The sequence below is a fragment of the Crocodylus porosus genome, unplaced genomic scaffold (assembly GCF_001723895.1).
Source record: "Crocodylus porosus isolate Cpor-Errol unplaced genomic scaffold, CroPor_comp1, whole genome shotgun sequence".
Taxonomy (NCBI): Eukaryota; Metazoa; Chordata; order Crocodylia; family Crocodylidae; genus Crocodylus; species Crocodylus porosus.
Window position 1 is genome coordinate 1,673,779 of NW_017728910.1, and position 17,124 is coordinate 1,690,902.

The 17,124-nt window shown below is 40.1% G+C and overlaps 1 protein-coding gene across 2 annotated transcripts in view; it reads left to right on the plus strand.

The window, feature by feature from the left end:
• AADAC (arylacetamide deacetylase) overlaps window positions 1-16,465 on the plus strand; it is a 35,131-nt gene extending 18,666 nt beyond the window's left edge. For both annotated transcript variants that reach the window (XM_019532598.1, XM_019532597.1), the window contains 4 exons: window positions 5,525-5,747; window positions 7,775-7,844; window positions 12,991-13,162; window positions 14,482-16,465. In XM_019532598.1, the coding sequence (XP_019388143.1) occupies window positions 5,525-5,747; window positions 7,775-7,844; window positions 12,991-13,162; window positions 14,482-15,090 (1,074 nt within the window). In that variant the 3' untranslated portion in view covers window positions 15,091-16,465. The remainder of the gene's footprint in view (window positions 1-5,524; window positions 5,748-7,774; window positions 7,845-12,990; window positions 13,163-14,481) is intronic.
• The last annotated feature ends 659 nt before the right edge of the window (window positions 16,466-17,124 follow it).

Here is a 17,124-nt window from a genome sequence, read left to right on the forward strand (position 1 = left end):
CTGACCAGTGCCGCATAGAGGGGGAGGATCACCTCCTTGGACCTGCTTGAGATGCATCTGTGGATGCATGACAAGGTGCAGTTGGCCCTCCTGACTGCATCCCCACACTCCTCGCCCATGTTCTTCTTGGAGTCAATGATGACTCCAAAATCCTTTTCCGCCTCTCTTCCCCTCGAGTCCGTCTCGCATCATGGTGGGGAAGTCCCAGTTCCTGCCCAAGAAAACAGAGGTGAAGAATTGCTTAAAGCGGTCTGCTTTCTCCTCTGGCACAACCACCAGATTGCCCAGAGGATCTTGCAGGGGCCCCACATTTCCCGGTGCTTTCTTCATCCTCCCTGTATATTTGAAAAAGGAGTTTTTGTTATCTTTGATTTTGGACGCAAGTCCTAGCTCTATGTCTGCCTTAGATTTCCTGATAGCCCTCCTACAGGCCAGAGCAGAGGAGGTATACTACTTTTTGGAGATAGCACCCCTCTTCCACTGGTTGTACGCCGCCTTTTTAGTGATCAGGCATTCCCGGACGCCCTTGGTGAGCTAGGGGGGCTTTCAGGCACTCCTGCCCCCCTTGCTTTTAGTTAGGATGGTCACCCCTTGGGCCCTGAGTATCGTCTCCTTAAGGAATGACCACTCATCTTGGGCACTGAGTTGCCCTGCCCTTGAGAACCCCAGTGCCTCTCCCACTAATCTCCTCAACTTGAAGTTGGCCCTCTTGAAGTCTAGGGCTACTGCCTTGCTTCTGGCCCTTGACACCCTGAACTGGATGGTAAACTCCAGCAAGCGATGATTGCTATCACCCAGGTGGTCAAGGACCTGGAGGCCCCTTACCAGGTCATCGCCTGTGGCCAGGACCAGGTCCAACAGGGCATTTCCTCTGGTGGGACTGTGCACCTCCTGAATTAAGTGGAGGTCCTGTATCTCGACCAGGAACCTCCTGGAACGGTCCGACCTGGCTGACTGTTCCTCCCAGCAGATGTCCGGGTAATTGAAGTCACCCATGACAACTACATCCCTATGTATCATCATTGTATTAAAGAGCTATGGGTATCGAATCATGTGATCAACATACCTGATTTCTCAGTCTGAAGATAATTTATTTCCACTTAATGAAACCGCTTCAAGTGCATGAAGGTTTATTGACAATGAACTTTTGTGAGAGACTATTTCTAAAATCCTCATTGTACATGCTTTTGGAAAAAAGCCCGCTACATTTCTTACTGTTCTTTTGATGTTAGTATCCAATCTTCAGAAAGGGACACCCAATTCCAACTATACGATTGGGCCACAACATTTCCACTGGGAATTTGAAGAATAAAAATCCATGTACAGTAATGTTTCTAGAGCTTCTAAAGCTTCTGAAGTTTTTAAATGATGATTTTTAGCATTATATGTGTTATTAGTATGCAAGGAATTATATGATAATTCACTATGTTCCCATATGTAATTTTTGGGAAGGAACTAATATTATATATTTGTTCTTCATAAGATTTTCTGTGTAGGAATGTTAAACAAGTGTTCCATTTAAAAACTGTCTTTTAGTTATCTAAATGATCCTACATTTCACTACATTTCAGCTTTCTTTGCATTCCTACACAGCACTACATGATCCTACACAGCACTACATTTCAGCTTTCTTTGCATTCCTTTGTAATATAAATTGTGTTTTAGCCAACTGACTACTGACAAGCAATACATTAGCAAAACAATATCCTATATGGGAAAATCAATAACATTTATATTGCATGAAATACCTTCCCTGCAGTCTACTGAATCTGTTCCATGAAGGAAAAAGACTTCCTGTAAAAGGGATTCAATTTAGTTCACTATGACAGGATGGTTTTCTTCATAGCAATAAGAAATATTTTGAGGAGTTCAGTAATCTACATGTGGAGAGCTCAAGCAATTGCCTAGTGTTTTGCAGGGCCTAGGTTACAATACCAAAAAAGTTTAACATTTTCCAAATAATTCCTGATTATTTCAGAGATATAAAACTCAGCCATCTTGTTCCAATTGTTACTAGCACAGTAACACAGAAATCTAACACAACCTTATAAAATACAGCAATAAAATAAAAGTCCTTCTTCAGGCATCTAGGAAGAAAATAAGGCACATGGCAACATAGGACCCCTACAGGTCAGACTAGGGCAATTGGTGACAGAGAGGAGTGACAAAGCTGAGCTCTTCAATGAGTTTTTCACATCTGTATTCCTGAACACGGATAAAGGTATATCTCCTATTTGAATTGTAGATGGGCACAAGAGGGACACTAGCCTACCAACAGTTAGCATCAACCTAGGGAAGGGACACTTGGAGGGGCTGGACACGTTTAAGTCAGCAGACCCAGACAATCTTCATCCAAGCTTGCTTAGGGAATTAACCAGTGTTATAGCAGAACCACTGGCAAGACTGTTTGAGCACTTGTGGTGCTCCAGTCAGGTCCCAGATGACTGGAAAAGGGCCACTGTGGTCCCTATTTTCAAGAAGGGGAGAAAGGAGGATTGTGGTAACTATAGGCTGGTTAGTCTCACCTCTATCTTTGGGAAACCTTTGAAAAAATGATTAAGGGACACATTTGCATAAGTCCAGCAGGAAAAATAATGCTGAAGGGCAACCAGCATGGATTCATAGCACGTAGATTCTTCCTGACTATTCTTGTTTATGAGCCTCTTTTTATGACCAAGTCACAAAATGCTTATATACAGTAGTCAAGGTAGATATCATCTACTTGGATTTTAAAAAGGCCTTCAATACAGTGTCTCATCCCATTCTTGTAAATAAACTAATCAAGTGATAAATAAACTAAGCAGATGCGATGCAGATAATCACATGGTCAGGTGGGTGGCAAATTGGCTTATGGAATGAACCCAAAGAGTGGTGGTGGATGAGTCGGTATCAAAGATGTGGACAGTGGTGTCCCCCAAGGTTTGGTCCTTGGACCTGAGCTGTTCAATATTTTTATCAGTGACTTGGATGAGGGTGTGGAGGGTACTCTGTCCAAATTTGCATATGACACTAAATTATGGGGCAAAGTAAACACATGGATGGGCAGGGAATGGATTCAGGTGGATTTGGACAGGTTGGAAAAATAGGCAAAACAGAATAGGATGCAGTTTAACAAAGATAAGTAAAAAGTGCTATATCTAGGGAGAGAGAATCATCAGCACATACAGATTGGGGGATGACCTTCTAAGTAGCGCAGCAGCAGAAAGGGATCTCAGAGTCATAGTAGACTCCATGATGAACATGAGTCATCAGTGTGATGAAGTGGTAAGTAAAGCTAACCACACAGGTGCATCATGAACAGGTCTAAGGAGGTGATATTTTCCCTCTATGCAGCTTTGGTAAGGCTGCAGCTGGAGTACTGCAACCAGTTTGGGGCACTGCACTTCAAGAAGGAGTAAGATAACCTTGAGAGGGTCTAGAGGAGGACTACTCATATGATTAGGGGCCTGCAGGTAAGGCTCTGGATCTCTTCAGCCTCCACAAAAGCAGGCTGAGAGGTGATCTTGTGGCTGTCTACAAATTCATTGGGGTGGGGCATCAAGGAATAGGAGATACTCTGTTTTTCAGGGCATTCCTTGGGGTGACTAGAAACAAGTCACAAACTGGGAAAGAGCAGATTTAGATTGGACATCAGGAAGAACTTCATGGTAAAGGTTACCAGAATCTGGAGTGGGCTTCCAAGGGAGGTGGTGCTCTCTCCTACCCTGCAGGTCTTTGAGAGAAGACTGGACAAGCACCTGGCTGGGGTCATCTGACCCCAGCACTCTTTCCTGCCCGAGGCAGGGGCTCAGACTTGATGATCTACTGAGGTGCCTTCCAACCCTAAAAAAATCTATGAAAATTATAGAATGCTTCCCCAAGGAATTCTGAGTTTTACTTTAGATCTGTTATTACTTTTGAATAGAATATTCTGCATCTCAGAGATACAAGACATGCACCCTTCACTAAATAAAAATGGATTTTTTATTTTGACTTCATCATGCGAGTACCAGCTTCCATCAGCTATGATGCCATGGGCTAAATAAATTTATCATGTAATTTCCTCAGATTCCCTTGTGATAGTTATGTTCAGCTTTTACATCTATTTTTAGCAATAAAAATATCTGCCTAAACCTCTTTATTCATGGACATTAGTTGTGAACAAAGCTGCTGAAAGTGAAGTTTCTGGTATCTGTATTTTGGAAACATATTCTAGAGGGAGCCTCAGATCATAACATAAATGAAACTTGTCAACAAAAACCAGATGCAGACATAATTTCTGTGTCTAAGAGTGTGTCTATTAATTGTAAGTTAATGTTTTATGCTTTTCTTGCCTTTCTCCTTTGTAAAACACCTGAATAAAAGTCAAAAGTGAGGTATATCGAATTGATTCTTTGGTGGACAATTTTAAAGATTTCTGGGGGGCCGAAACTGTCCTGACAGTCTGCCTCCTAGGGCTAATGATCTATCTGCAGAACGTTATGTCGAAGAAAGAATGAAGATTGACATGTTTTGGCACTTCAGAATATTGGGAGTGGAAAGTTATCTTCTGCAGTTGTTCATCTACAGTCTCACTAATAGCAGTGGTCCCTTATTATTAAGATAAATCTACAAAGCATGTGTAACAGTCTCAGCCATTGATGGCAATGGCAAAGCTCTAGGGCTGGAAGTTGCACATAAATTGGTTTAAGTGATTAGAAACTGGTTTAAACCTGTAACAGAACAGAATTTCAGTGTACATAAACCAGTTTCAAAATGGCTAAAACTGGTTTAAGATAAACCTGGTTGAATGTAGTATCAGACTTACCTGAGTTGGCTCAAACCAGTTTATGAAACTTCTGTCCCAGACCCTTTCTTGGTTCAAGTTAAATCACAGTCTCTCAGCATCCCAGCATGCTTTCCACCCCTGGGCTGGGCTGCATTGTCTTCTCCAGCAGTGAAGGGTTGATGGGTAAAGGGGAGGCAGGGACTTCCTCCACCCTCCTCACTCCCCGGCAAACCCTGGCTGGGGTCTGGGGCCAGGGAGGGGGGTAAACTTCCCTTACCCTGAGTACAGAACTGTCCTGCCCTGCTAAAAAACTTACTGCTGGCTGCTGCTGTGGACTACAGATCCCAAAGGCACCTGGAAAAAGAAGAGGAAGTGATGAGTAACTCTGCAGAGTCCTGCTGTTGTAATTCTGGACTGCAAATCTCAGAGACCTTGGGAGCAGTAGAAAAAGGAAGAAAACACACAGCCCATCCTGGCTACAAGCCAGATAGCTGTGCTTTCTGGCTTGACCCACTGCAGGCACGTGGTTGCATTTCCTGAATCAAAAGTGAATGTCTGTCCATTTGTTTCTTAGTTTAATTTGTACAGCTTAAACTAACCTGGAAAGACTGAACTGATTCAGCCTCAGGATTTTTGACTATCTGTTCTTAGCCTTATTGAGTTAAGAAAAGAAGAAGTCCCTAGTTGAACCTAAAATGTAATTCAGAAGTATAACTCAAAAAATACGTGAGGTAGTGATCTTAAACTCAACTTTGATCTTTCTTTCTTTGCTCTCAGGCTGGTTTAGCTGAGCGGCTGGGTCTGATGCACTACATGGAAGTTCTGATGATGATTACAAGTTATGAATATGTTCCGCCAACATCTGATGAAAATGTCACTGTGACAGATACAGAATTTGAGAATGTTCCAGTTCGGTTATATGTACCCAGGAAGCAGTCTAGTGAATTGAAAAGGGCAGTAATTTACATTCATGGTGGAGGGTGGTGCGTTGGAGGCTCAGGTAAGCACAAGGGCTTCTTGTTTTCACTAGCTAGGATCTTGTGTGGCAGGTGTCAGCTGCTAGTGTAAGGTGTTGCCGTTTTATGGTATCTGTTTACAGGAAGGGACATATTAGATAAGAAACATATTATTGTAACAGATGAAGTAGAACGTCTTTCATTCAAAACTGATACAGGTTCTAGTCTCTCTATGTGTATCAGTTATACAGCAATTGTGTGCATTAACTGCAACATAACAAATAAACTTATTACATGATGACAAATGGGGGAAGGAAGAATAATGAGGAGGTTTTGGTGCCATATAAAGATGAAGAACATCCATGTGTGGAACCTATTTGGTAAGTCCCAGTGAGTGTCACCCACAGATGGATGGTAGGACTATGAGAAGGAAAGGCAAATGCATATCATAAGGAAATGATTGTGTATCTGTTAGGTGAAGAGTAGGTGGGTATTCTTGGGAATGGGCTGAGTACAAAGGATAGAAGCAGGATGGAGTGCTCAGCCTGTCACAGAGGAAAGCAAAAGACAACACACAGTAGAGAAAGGAAGGTTGAACAGAAGTGAAGGGAAATGTGGGCTACCAGAAACGTCCCCATAATTACCCTACTTACTTAAGAGGAGGCGAAAGAATGCAATTAACCAGAAGTTTGCACACTAACATAGACTTGAGCTTTTTGCCACCTAAATTGCATCTTGATTGGTCCTGATCCTGATATTCCCTGTTCACTTCAGGAATAAATATAGAAAGTAAATAGGAGGACCTTGCCTATGATGATTTTTTACCTCTTTTTAGCAGGTACCTCTTCAGAATGCTTTCCTAAGAAGCATTTCAACTAAATCTGTGTTCATTATGTAATGCAGACTCCACAAGAAGGGAGACTTACTCATTAAAAATAACCCTTTAGAATTGTTACATAGATTTTACTATTTTAGTTCATTTCAGGACTTGCTCTTAAGAAGGAACTAAATTAGGACTGGATTTACATAGATTTTAGAGAGAGCCATCCCTAGCTTGCACTTCTCTTATCAGAGAGAATTTTTTTTTTAACTACAATACATTAATTATACTCTTCTATATATGCCATTTTTCTTCTGGGGTGCTGTTATGAAGAAATCTGAAGCAAATACATAATTTAGAGGGTGCTTTCCAATTTTAAGGAAATTTTTTCTTATCACATCTTCATTTCTAATCCTGTGCTTTCTCTTGGAAGAAGTTAGTTAATTGCTTTAGTCAGTTTAGTGGTATGGCAGACTAACCCTGTATTTGGCTTTTTGTTTTTCCCCACATTATTTCCAGCAAGACATGGTGTAACATGTCTCATTTTTGTGCTGTGCTTTTCCTGTTAATACTTCATCTGAATGCTTTTGCTCGTTTCCACACTGAAGCCTGGTCATATTCCTTCTCAGAGCACACATTTTTTCTAATTGAACTTTAACGACTTAAATAATAAATGCTTATAAATTACCATCTTACACAAGCATCCAAACTGGCATCATCAATGTAGTATGTAAGGCTTAAATTCCTAATGATCACTCAGGAGCTCTCATTGCATTGTTCTCTACTTGTAGGACACTAATTGCCAGGCATGTAGGAACGCTAATTGCTGGGGTTGTAGAAACTCAGTCAAATTCTGCTCTCAGTAGAGCTCAGGCAACCTCTCTAATTTCAGCCTGGATGCACTCATGAACTCATCCCCTGGCTTAGCTTGGACTTTCTTTTTTTCCCTTGCTATAAAATTCAAGCTTTCAGGACCTTGTTTTATGCATTGCACTTGAGAATTTAAATAATGTACTGCTTTTTCATGGATGTCCCCTTGGATAATGTTCAAACTACAGTATAATCATTTGTTTAATCTCTACTGCTAGATAAAGCTGTGTGTGCATTCATTGCATTATGCTGCTGTGAAGGCACTGAACTGTGGAGGTTTTGGAAAGTGCCTGGCAAGTCTGCCAAAAGTCACATGCCATATTTTACATATTTGTTTTTAACTGTAACTGACTATGCTTGAAGTGACTTGTTTCATTTCAGCCATGGAGCCCTATGACCTCCTGTCGAGATGGACTTCAAACAAGCTAAATGCAGTTGTCGTATCAGTCGAGTAAGAAAAATTTTGTTTCTAAAGCAAATTAGGATTTGGGATAGCTACATCTTTTGTTGTTTTATTTTTTTTTTATATATATATATATACATACATATATTACTATTGTGAATGAGTGATACAAGATACAGGGATGTGTAATACAACTATACAACTTTATTGCTGTTGTAAGTTCGGTTAAAGAAGAGTGAGAGCTTTTAAAATAAAGTCAGTTTCAACGTTACAAAAATGTAAAACATGAGCTCTGAAAAGGGCACTTAAAGGGTGCTTACTTATTTTAAAAATGGCTTATTCTTATTGCTTATTTAACTGATTTGTTCCCAAGTTTACATTTGTCTAGTAATCTATCATAAGCTAGTTCTTTTTACACAAACATGACTGAATTAGTTTTTAATTAAAACATGACTGAATTGGTTTTTAATTACTAACTTGTCTTTCCCTTTCTCCCCAAACCTTCATTCCACTATAACTGAATTCAGTTGTACTTTCTCATAGCCTTAAAATGAATTAATTCAATGCTAGTCTTCTCAACCTACCCAAGGAAGAGATCTGCAAGTTGGCTTCTGTCTGCTTGTCTGCAAGAAGCATAGGGTCTAGATATGAAAAATCTAACACAAAAACTTTTTTTATATATATAAAATCACTGTTGGGAAGGGTTTTATGAATATGACCTGCATGTGGTATGAGAACCAGGGATTATTTCTGTTTATGCTGAAGGGAAGCAGTTTTCCTACTCAGACACTTCACAAAAGCATGTCCAAATCCTACTATTTCACAAATCCTACTATTTCATCAAAATCCTTGCAGTTTTTGCATGCAACTATTTAAAGCTAACCACATAACTCCAAGCCCTAAATTTATAGATATAAACTACTTCTTATCCCCGATCCATGCTGTTGGAGGGAGCACTGGGGAAGGTCCTTCAGTCAGGATCTGGTTCTTGCTCACACTGGGAGTCTGAAGTCCGGGCTTGGAACAGCAATGAGGATTCTGTTCCATCCTTCCTACTGGTCACCTGACATGCGTGTTCCTTTATAACCTGTCCTATGCTAATCTGTTGGCTTTAGAGCCACTCACAGTCTTACCCTACAGCTGTTACCCTATGGGGTTAAAAGGTGTTAGAAATTATTATAATAGGTTACTGCCTAAACTTGGGTTTACCCAATAAGCAAATTACACCACATTATTTTGGGGTCTGAGATTAGCATTTTTTCCTGCCTAAATTCAACCCACTTGAAATTTTTTGAAATGTGTTAATTATACCTTGTGGTCAGGTTTGTCAATTTTACTGACCTTTAAGCAAAAATTGTTGGATCAGCTAAAGTTTGCAGTTTTGTTTCTAGTTCAGCCTCTTGTGGCCCATGTTAGTCTTGGTACAGACAGTTAATTTTAACATTATGGTTATGCTGCTGACAGACAGGATATGTGTGGAGGAAACAATCTTGCAAACTTTGCCTTAGCTAATATTAACTATATGCCATTACCAGATGCTTTCAAGAAGCAGATCTTTTTTTGCTATAAGTTGCTTATTAACCCCTTTTGTTTCTGGCCATCACATGCAGGGTTGTTCATCGCTTCCTCTTCCTGCTTCCAGATACCTCTGGACTTTGTAGTCCACAGTTGCAGCCAGCAATAAATTTAGCATCTCTGTACTCAGGGAAGGGAAGTTTAACCCCCTTGTCTGGCCTCTGACCCCAGCTGGGGGTGGCGGGGGACAGTCCCTTCCTTCCTCCCCACTGCCCAGACCTTCTCTGCTGGAGCAGACAGCACAGATCAGCCCAGGGCTGGAAAGCATACTGGGATGCTTGAGGGCTGTGATTTAACTTGAACCAGGAAGGGGTCTGGCTCAGAAGTGTCATAAACCAATTTGACCCAACTCAGTTAAATATGATATGATATTCAACCAGGTTTATCTTAAACCAATTTCAGACATTTTGAAACTGATTTATGTGTGCTGACCTTCTGTTTTGTTACAGGTTTAAACCAGTTTTTGATTACTTAAACCAGTTTATGTGTAACTTCTGTCCCTAGTCCAATTGTTCACAATGCTTTCCACAAGCTCAGAAATGAGAAGGAGGTGCTCAATATCTAGTGATAATTACTCCAAGAATAGCTACTTCAAGAATGTATTAAATTTCTTTTTGAATATGGCTAAACTGTTAGCTTCACAACATCTTGTGGCAATGTGTTCCATACTTTAATGACACTGTGGGGAAAAAAAAACCTCACAAAAGAAAGTTCTAAGCTTACTACCTACTAGTTTCATTTTGTGACCCCTAGTTCTTATATTGTGAGAGAGAGAGAGAGGGAGAGAGAGAGAAAGTAAACAATAAATCCTTATTTACTTTCTCTTTGCCATTTAGTATTTTGTAAATCTTTATCATGTCTCCCACCCCGAATTGTATGTCTTCTAAACTGTACGGCTAGGAACAAAAATTACACATAAGCTAGTTTAAGTGATCCGAAACTGGTTTAAACCTGTAAAAGAACAGAATTTCAGTGCACATAAACCTGTTTCAAAATGGCTGAAACTTGTTTAAGATAAACCTGGATGGATGTAGTATCAGTCTTAGCTGATTGAGGTCAAACCAGTTTATGGAAATTTTGTCCCAGTTTAAGTTAAAACAGAATCTCTCTGCATGCTTTGCAGCCCTGGGCTGGATTATGCTGTCTGCTCCAGAAAGCAAGGTTGGCCCTGCCCCTCTAGTCTCTAGCCAGAGCAGTGGGGCTAGCTGACAAGAGGGAGGGAAGGAAAACCCGTCTGGGGATGGCAGCTGGGTCTGCCTGAGGAGGCAGCCCCTGTCAGACCTTTCTCCTCTGGGGTGGGGCGAGCTGAGCAGGGCAATAACCTGAGAGGCACTGCCTGCCCTAGGCAAACACCTGATGGAGTCTTGGACGTGCTTTAATCGTCCCTTACCCACCTCAATGTGCTGCCCACACCCCCTCCTCTCTCCTATTTCAGGGCATGGGGTGCAGGCAGGTAACAGCCTGAAAGGGACTGCCCCCCAGGCAAACCCTGGATGGGGTTTGGGAGAGGCTTTAGTCTCCCACTTCCACAGCTCAGTTTGTTGGCCATGCCCCCTGCTTTCTGTTGGAGCAGGGCACGTGGCATGGGTGGGCAACAGCCTGAGAGGGTCTGTACCCCCCAGGCAATCCCTGGGTGGGGACTGGGAGGGGCTTTAATTTCCTGTCCCCCACTCAGTATGCTGGCACCAAGCCCTGCAGGCCAGACTGAGAGGTGGGAGCTGCTGGCAAAGACCTGACACAATTAGCACAGACGTGCTGGAGATAGAGCTAAGGGAACAGGAGAGGGACTGCTTGGGCTGGTGTGACCAAAGAAAGCAGAGAACTACATTTACAATTGGCAGAAGACCAGCAGACTCCACCCCTCCCACCTCTGACAGAGACTGAAGCAAGCAGTTGATAAGGGGAGGGGGCATAATTCCCTTCAGCTCCCCCAGGCCGTGGGGGAGGGGGAAGAAGCTGGGGAACAGGGCTGGTCCCCAGCCACCTGTAAGCACAGAGCCAAGCTCTGCAGGACCAGGCTGAGAGGTGGGAGATGTGGGCAAAGACCTGGCACAATCATCACGTGTATGTGCTGGAGACAGAAGAACAAGCGAGGGTCACAGGCAGTTTGAGTTAGTGTGACCAAAGAAAGCAGAGAACTACATTTACATTATGAAGCAGAACCAGTTAAAGGTGGAAAACTGGAATACCTAAGCAATAGGGGTGTGTGAAGCAAGCCCTATTCAATTCGCATTTGGCCCAAATCAAGGACAATGATTTGATTCATTGATTCAGATCACTGTCAGCTGAATCCATATCTGAAGATCCAATGCTGATTCAGAGAATCAACGATTTGGACATAGACACAGCTTTACATTTTTTTCTACATGCCTCGAGGTATCAGTGTGGCTTGTGAATGCTGCGATGCTGGGGCAGATGGAGCAGCCCACAGGAGTGCAGGGGGACCCTCCACATGCTATATTTGGAAGTCCAGATATACATTATGTCAGCTGGATCACCATAATCCCTCTGCTTCTTGACACCTTCAAAAGAACTCTAATAGGCTAGTGAGATGTGATTTCCCTTTGACAAAGCCATGTTGGTTTCTCCCGAGCAAGTCATGTTCATTCATGTGCTGGACATATATTTTCCTTTTTTTTCTTTTTAATTAAACATGGTTTTGCCTTGGATTTCAATTGAATGAAAAAGAAGGCAAGGCACATAAATCTTTCTGATTATGTAAAAATCTCAAGTTGTGAAGCCTGGTGGGTCTCCCTATACATAAGCCTGGAAAGCAAGCAGGATCTTTTGTCTTTAGCAGTGACTGTTTCATGGTATGCATTTGCCTTAGGGTAACTGTTGAGACAGGGTTATTATTCAGCTCCCAATAACGGGTTCAAACTTTCATTAATTATATTTAAATCAAATTCGTTACCTTTGTTTAAATTATGCAGAAATGATTAACTTTCTCCATATTTTCTCTTGCAGTACAATATCACTCAGCTCTTGACACAACTATTATAGTTGTGTCAGTAGTATCAGTAGTACTTTTATTACACATATTTTTAAGGAAAACACAGGGCAAGGATAGTGTGTATATAGCAGCCGAGTTTTAAGGTTTGCAGTAGTTTCCAAGAATGTTTTGATCTCAGCAATACCAGACAAATGGTGCTTCTTATTGCAAATGGCCTCTCAGTAGAATAAAGGTATTATTACAGCAATGACATAAATCTATTAGGAAATTGTTGTAGTTGGATGATAATCACAGAACATTGGGACTTCAATATTAATTTTGCATCATTTAGGATAATATCTCCCTGAGCTCAGGATTTGTATACCTCTTCAGCAGATAAGAAAGAAGAGGCCCAATAACAAACTGTTGCTATTTCTGGTAAATTTAATAAATACATACCAATTGTTGAAGCTTCTGTATTGTGGGGTCAACCTCCCCCTGCCAACCCTCTCCCCCCCCGCAAAAAAAAAACAACAACAGCAACTTGGATTTCACATAGAAAATGAAAAAAGTTTCCACTGTATAAATGGGTTTATTTTCATTAAAATTCACAAGTGTAAAATTAAGTGTGTTTGTTTCCCCAAGCAGTGATAGAACAATAACATGCCCTTGTTTATGTTCCCAAAGATACAGACTAGCACCTAAATATCATTTCCCAGCTCAGTTTGAAGATGTGTACATGGTATTGAAGTTCTTCCTACAAAATAATATACTTGCACAATATGGAGTAGACCCATCTCGGATCAGTGTTGCAGGAGATAGTTCAGGAGGTAACTTAGCTGCTGCAGTGGCACAGGAGGTAGGTTATTTATATTTTACAGGTTTAGAGACTTTGTTCTGCTAATTTTTCTTACTGGATTATTTTAAACAAAATATATTTTTAAAACCCACAGTTATCACACACGAACTAATCAACCTCCCAGTTATCTTTCATGTCTGGTACGTGTGAGTTCTGAATCAGACTGCCAGTGGATAAATATCTCAAACTCTGTGGGCAAGTGTTTTGTGTCTGAGGCTGAGCAAACTTTGGAATTTGTTGCTCCAGAGTGTATTACTCCCAGACTCATGTTCAAATGGTGTGCCTGGGAGCAATAAACTTAGAAGCAATCATGGGAACTAGTGCCTCCTGAACCTGGGGGAGGGCACCAGCAGCCAATTGCCAACTAGGGGGTGTCCCCCAGCAGTGAATGGCAAACTGGAAGTGCCACCAGCACTTCTCTCAATGCCCCCATGTTCTCGGGGGGGCACCAGCCATCACCGCCCCCCCCCCAACCACCAGTGCCAGTCTCTGGGGGGGCACATTATCCTCTATGCTCCCCCTACGCATTACCTATTGAAGCAATAAACTCTGGAGTTTATTGCTTCGTATTAATTGCACATGTAGACATACCCAGTTTGAAGTACAACTGCAAAAAGCAAACAAATATGAGTGGGTTGTCAGTGCAATCTAGCTCTATAACAATGTTTTGTTACAAATTAAATGTAAATAAACTCTTGCTGCTACAGCCAGAAAACAAGAGAGAAGGCTAGGGTCTCCTCTCAGAAGAAAGGATGACATTTAAGTGGCCAGGGTTTTTAATTTACTTTGTCTACTCATTTTGTTTTTTGTGTGTTCAGGATGCATGCAAGCTTAATTATGAGCACCCTAAACTCTCCTCAGGTTTAATAAGACAGAGTGGATGAAGTCTATGAACTGTGAAATAATTAATGAAGCCTCAAAAGTCTGCAGTTTATAAATCATGGATGTTTCTATGTAGCAATTTTTACTCATTAGACAAGCACCAGTGACTTTGAATTAATGTCAATTAAAGAACCCTTTCAGATGTATTCTTTTCATTCAATATAAAAATAATAAGGGACTATATTTTTAAGAGCACATGTGAGAAAACAGTTCCTAACATTCCAGATATGGTTAGAATTGCTATTCAACATATTGTTTCAGGTGACATTTCTATGAATTTAAGATTTTTTTAAAATTAATCTGTTTTATGTTGCATATACTGGAAAATAATAAATATGTTAATTACATTCCCTTCATTGTGTGTTGGAGCTTCATCTTCATTGTGTGTTGGTGCTAAAGCCTTTGAAATGATTATGGAATAATTCTAATTTTTACAGCTGCTGGATGACCCTGAAGTCAAAATTAAGCTTAAGACACAAGCTTTACTTTATCCAGCTCTTCAGACCCTTGATCTGGATTTACCATCCTATCAAGATAATGAAGACAAGCCGATTCTACCCAAGTCATTAATGGTCAGGTTCTGGAGTGAATATTTTACTAATGACACCTCTCTTAATGAAGCAATGGCTTCCAACAGACATGTCCCTGAAGAATCAAGCCATTTATTTGCATTTGTAAACTGGAGCAACTGGCTGCCTGAAAAGTTTAAAAAGGACCACACTTATAAGGGCCCAATTTATGGAAGTTCCAAGTTTGGAGAAAAATATCCAGGGTTTCTGGATCCAAGAGCAGCACCACTGCTAGCTGATAATGTTAAATTACAAGGCTTACCTCTGACATATGTCCTCACATGTCAACATGATGTCTTAAGGGATGATGGAATCATGTATGTCTCACGACTTAGGGAAGCAGGAATTCAAGTAACACATGACCACATTGAAGATGCATTTCATGGGGCTTTAATGTTTATTACAAGTCCAACTGATCTCGCTCTAGGGCACAGACTAGCAAATAAATATATTGCATGGTTAGATATGAATTTATAAGAAAAATTGCATATTTAACACCTGTAGTTTTTACTCACTGGGTCTCAGTAAAATGCTGTATTTGAAGACAAAAATATCCCTGTTGAGCTTCATGAACATGACATTGCCATATTTTAATATATATTGCTCTAAATTATTTGGATTCAGGATGGTTTCTTGGTTATCCTGTAAGGTAATATAGTCTGACTAATCTAAGTGCTCTTTCATCCCTGACATGTAAACCCCAAGTCCATACAACATCTATTAGTCTCTCTAGATTTTGCTAAACAGGAATAAAAATGCCCCTGAACATGAACCATTTTGACCCAGCTACCTATACCCAGTGTGAAATCCTCTTCCTTTGGAATTCTCTTTCCATTCCATAAGCTCTGCTGCTGATTCACAGTTCATTTTACTTCTTGAGGTTTTTCTTAATTTTTTCTGTTAAATTCACACCCTGTAAGCCTGTGTGTGTGTCCATAATATAAATATTAATTGGTTAGTACCAATGTTTAGTCTTTGCTGCTGATCCATCTTAGAATCTTTGCATCTGCCCTAGAATGGGTTCCCCCTATATGCTACTTAATATTTAAATGCTCATTGTTAAATGATAATCACCACTGAGAAATTATGCTACAGTAAAAGGGGTAGTAGATGTAAGTGGAATTTCAGAGAAAATCCATGAGAAAAGTTTTGGTCTAAACCTGTGAAGACTTGCTGACTGGCATTTATGTGAGTTTATTTCTCTTCTTAACAGAATTCAAGGTAAGCACTCGAAAAGATAACTAAACTTGCATGCCTGTAAATACAATGACGTTACAAATATGTAATTGTTTTGTGCTATTATTAGACTTTCTCTAATAAGATCATTCATTAACCTCTGCTTATTGGGATAAATTAAGTGGTAAAATTTAATATTGGATACAATATCAAATAAAACTGAAGATCATGGCTATTTGATAGCATAATTTTTCTGTTATGTATTTCTCATTACTTAAAATAGTAATCGATACTCAGTAATCTTATGTGTCACTATTTAGTAATCTCAGCTGTCAAAAATCAATAAACACAGCTAATTTAAAGTTAATTTAGTAATATTTCAATACAACACTCCAATTTGCATCACTGTCCTTTAACATGAATGTGCTCGTGCAAGGAATACGTATCCTAAAAAATGTTGGGATAATGAAAAATAATCTCACCACATTGATTATTGATTTTTATGTGCTTGTAACTTGGTGTTTTTCCCATTAGAAAAAGATACTAAAACATCAAAAAAAATCAACAGTTTCCAGGTATGTGTGAAATGGAATGTATACAAAATGATTATAATATTAATTTGCCTTCATTTCTCATCTTTATAATTATTCACATTAAGATGTGAGCTTTTTTATTCTCTAACGATGTACTGTTCATCATTTAAATCCAATTTAAAGGTACAATTAAAGAGGCTCACTTTGTCTATGCAGCAGTAATCAATATAAACAGTTTAGGGTAATTCTGTGAGACATTGAGATACCTCCTGCATCAATTCCAGAGAAGTTAAGAGTGTTCAGTGCCTTATAGCAAACACAACTCTTGAAGACCCATGTTTCTCTTCTAAAAAGAAAAACAATGCTATAATAAATTTATTTTATCAGCAAAAGAGTGTGGGATTATACTGAGATTTATATTAGGTTCAAGATTTTGGGATACATGAAGGATATGGCGTACCTGGAAATGCCAGAACAAACTGATTTCATTTTTTAAGGAGTAGATTTCTATTTTCCCTTTCTCTTAAGTTATTCCTTTTAAAGGGTAGCAAACCATCAAAGAGAAAACATTTTTTGTATTAAAAAGCATCTCACTCAGAAATTGTATACAATATTGACTGTATAGTCTCCTCCACCCCTTCTCTTTTTCTATTTCTTCCTCCCTTCCTCCTCCCTCTATATCTCTCATTTGAAACTAATCATCTGTGATGCTTCAGTTTGTCTTGTTAAGTCTTGTCAATACCTTCAGACTGAGGTTCAGGGTGGTAGTGTGTTTAGGTGTATCAGAGTTATGGACATAAGG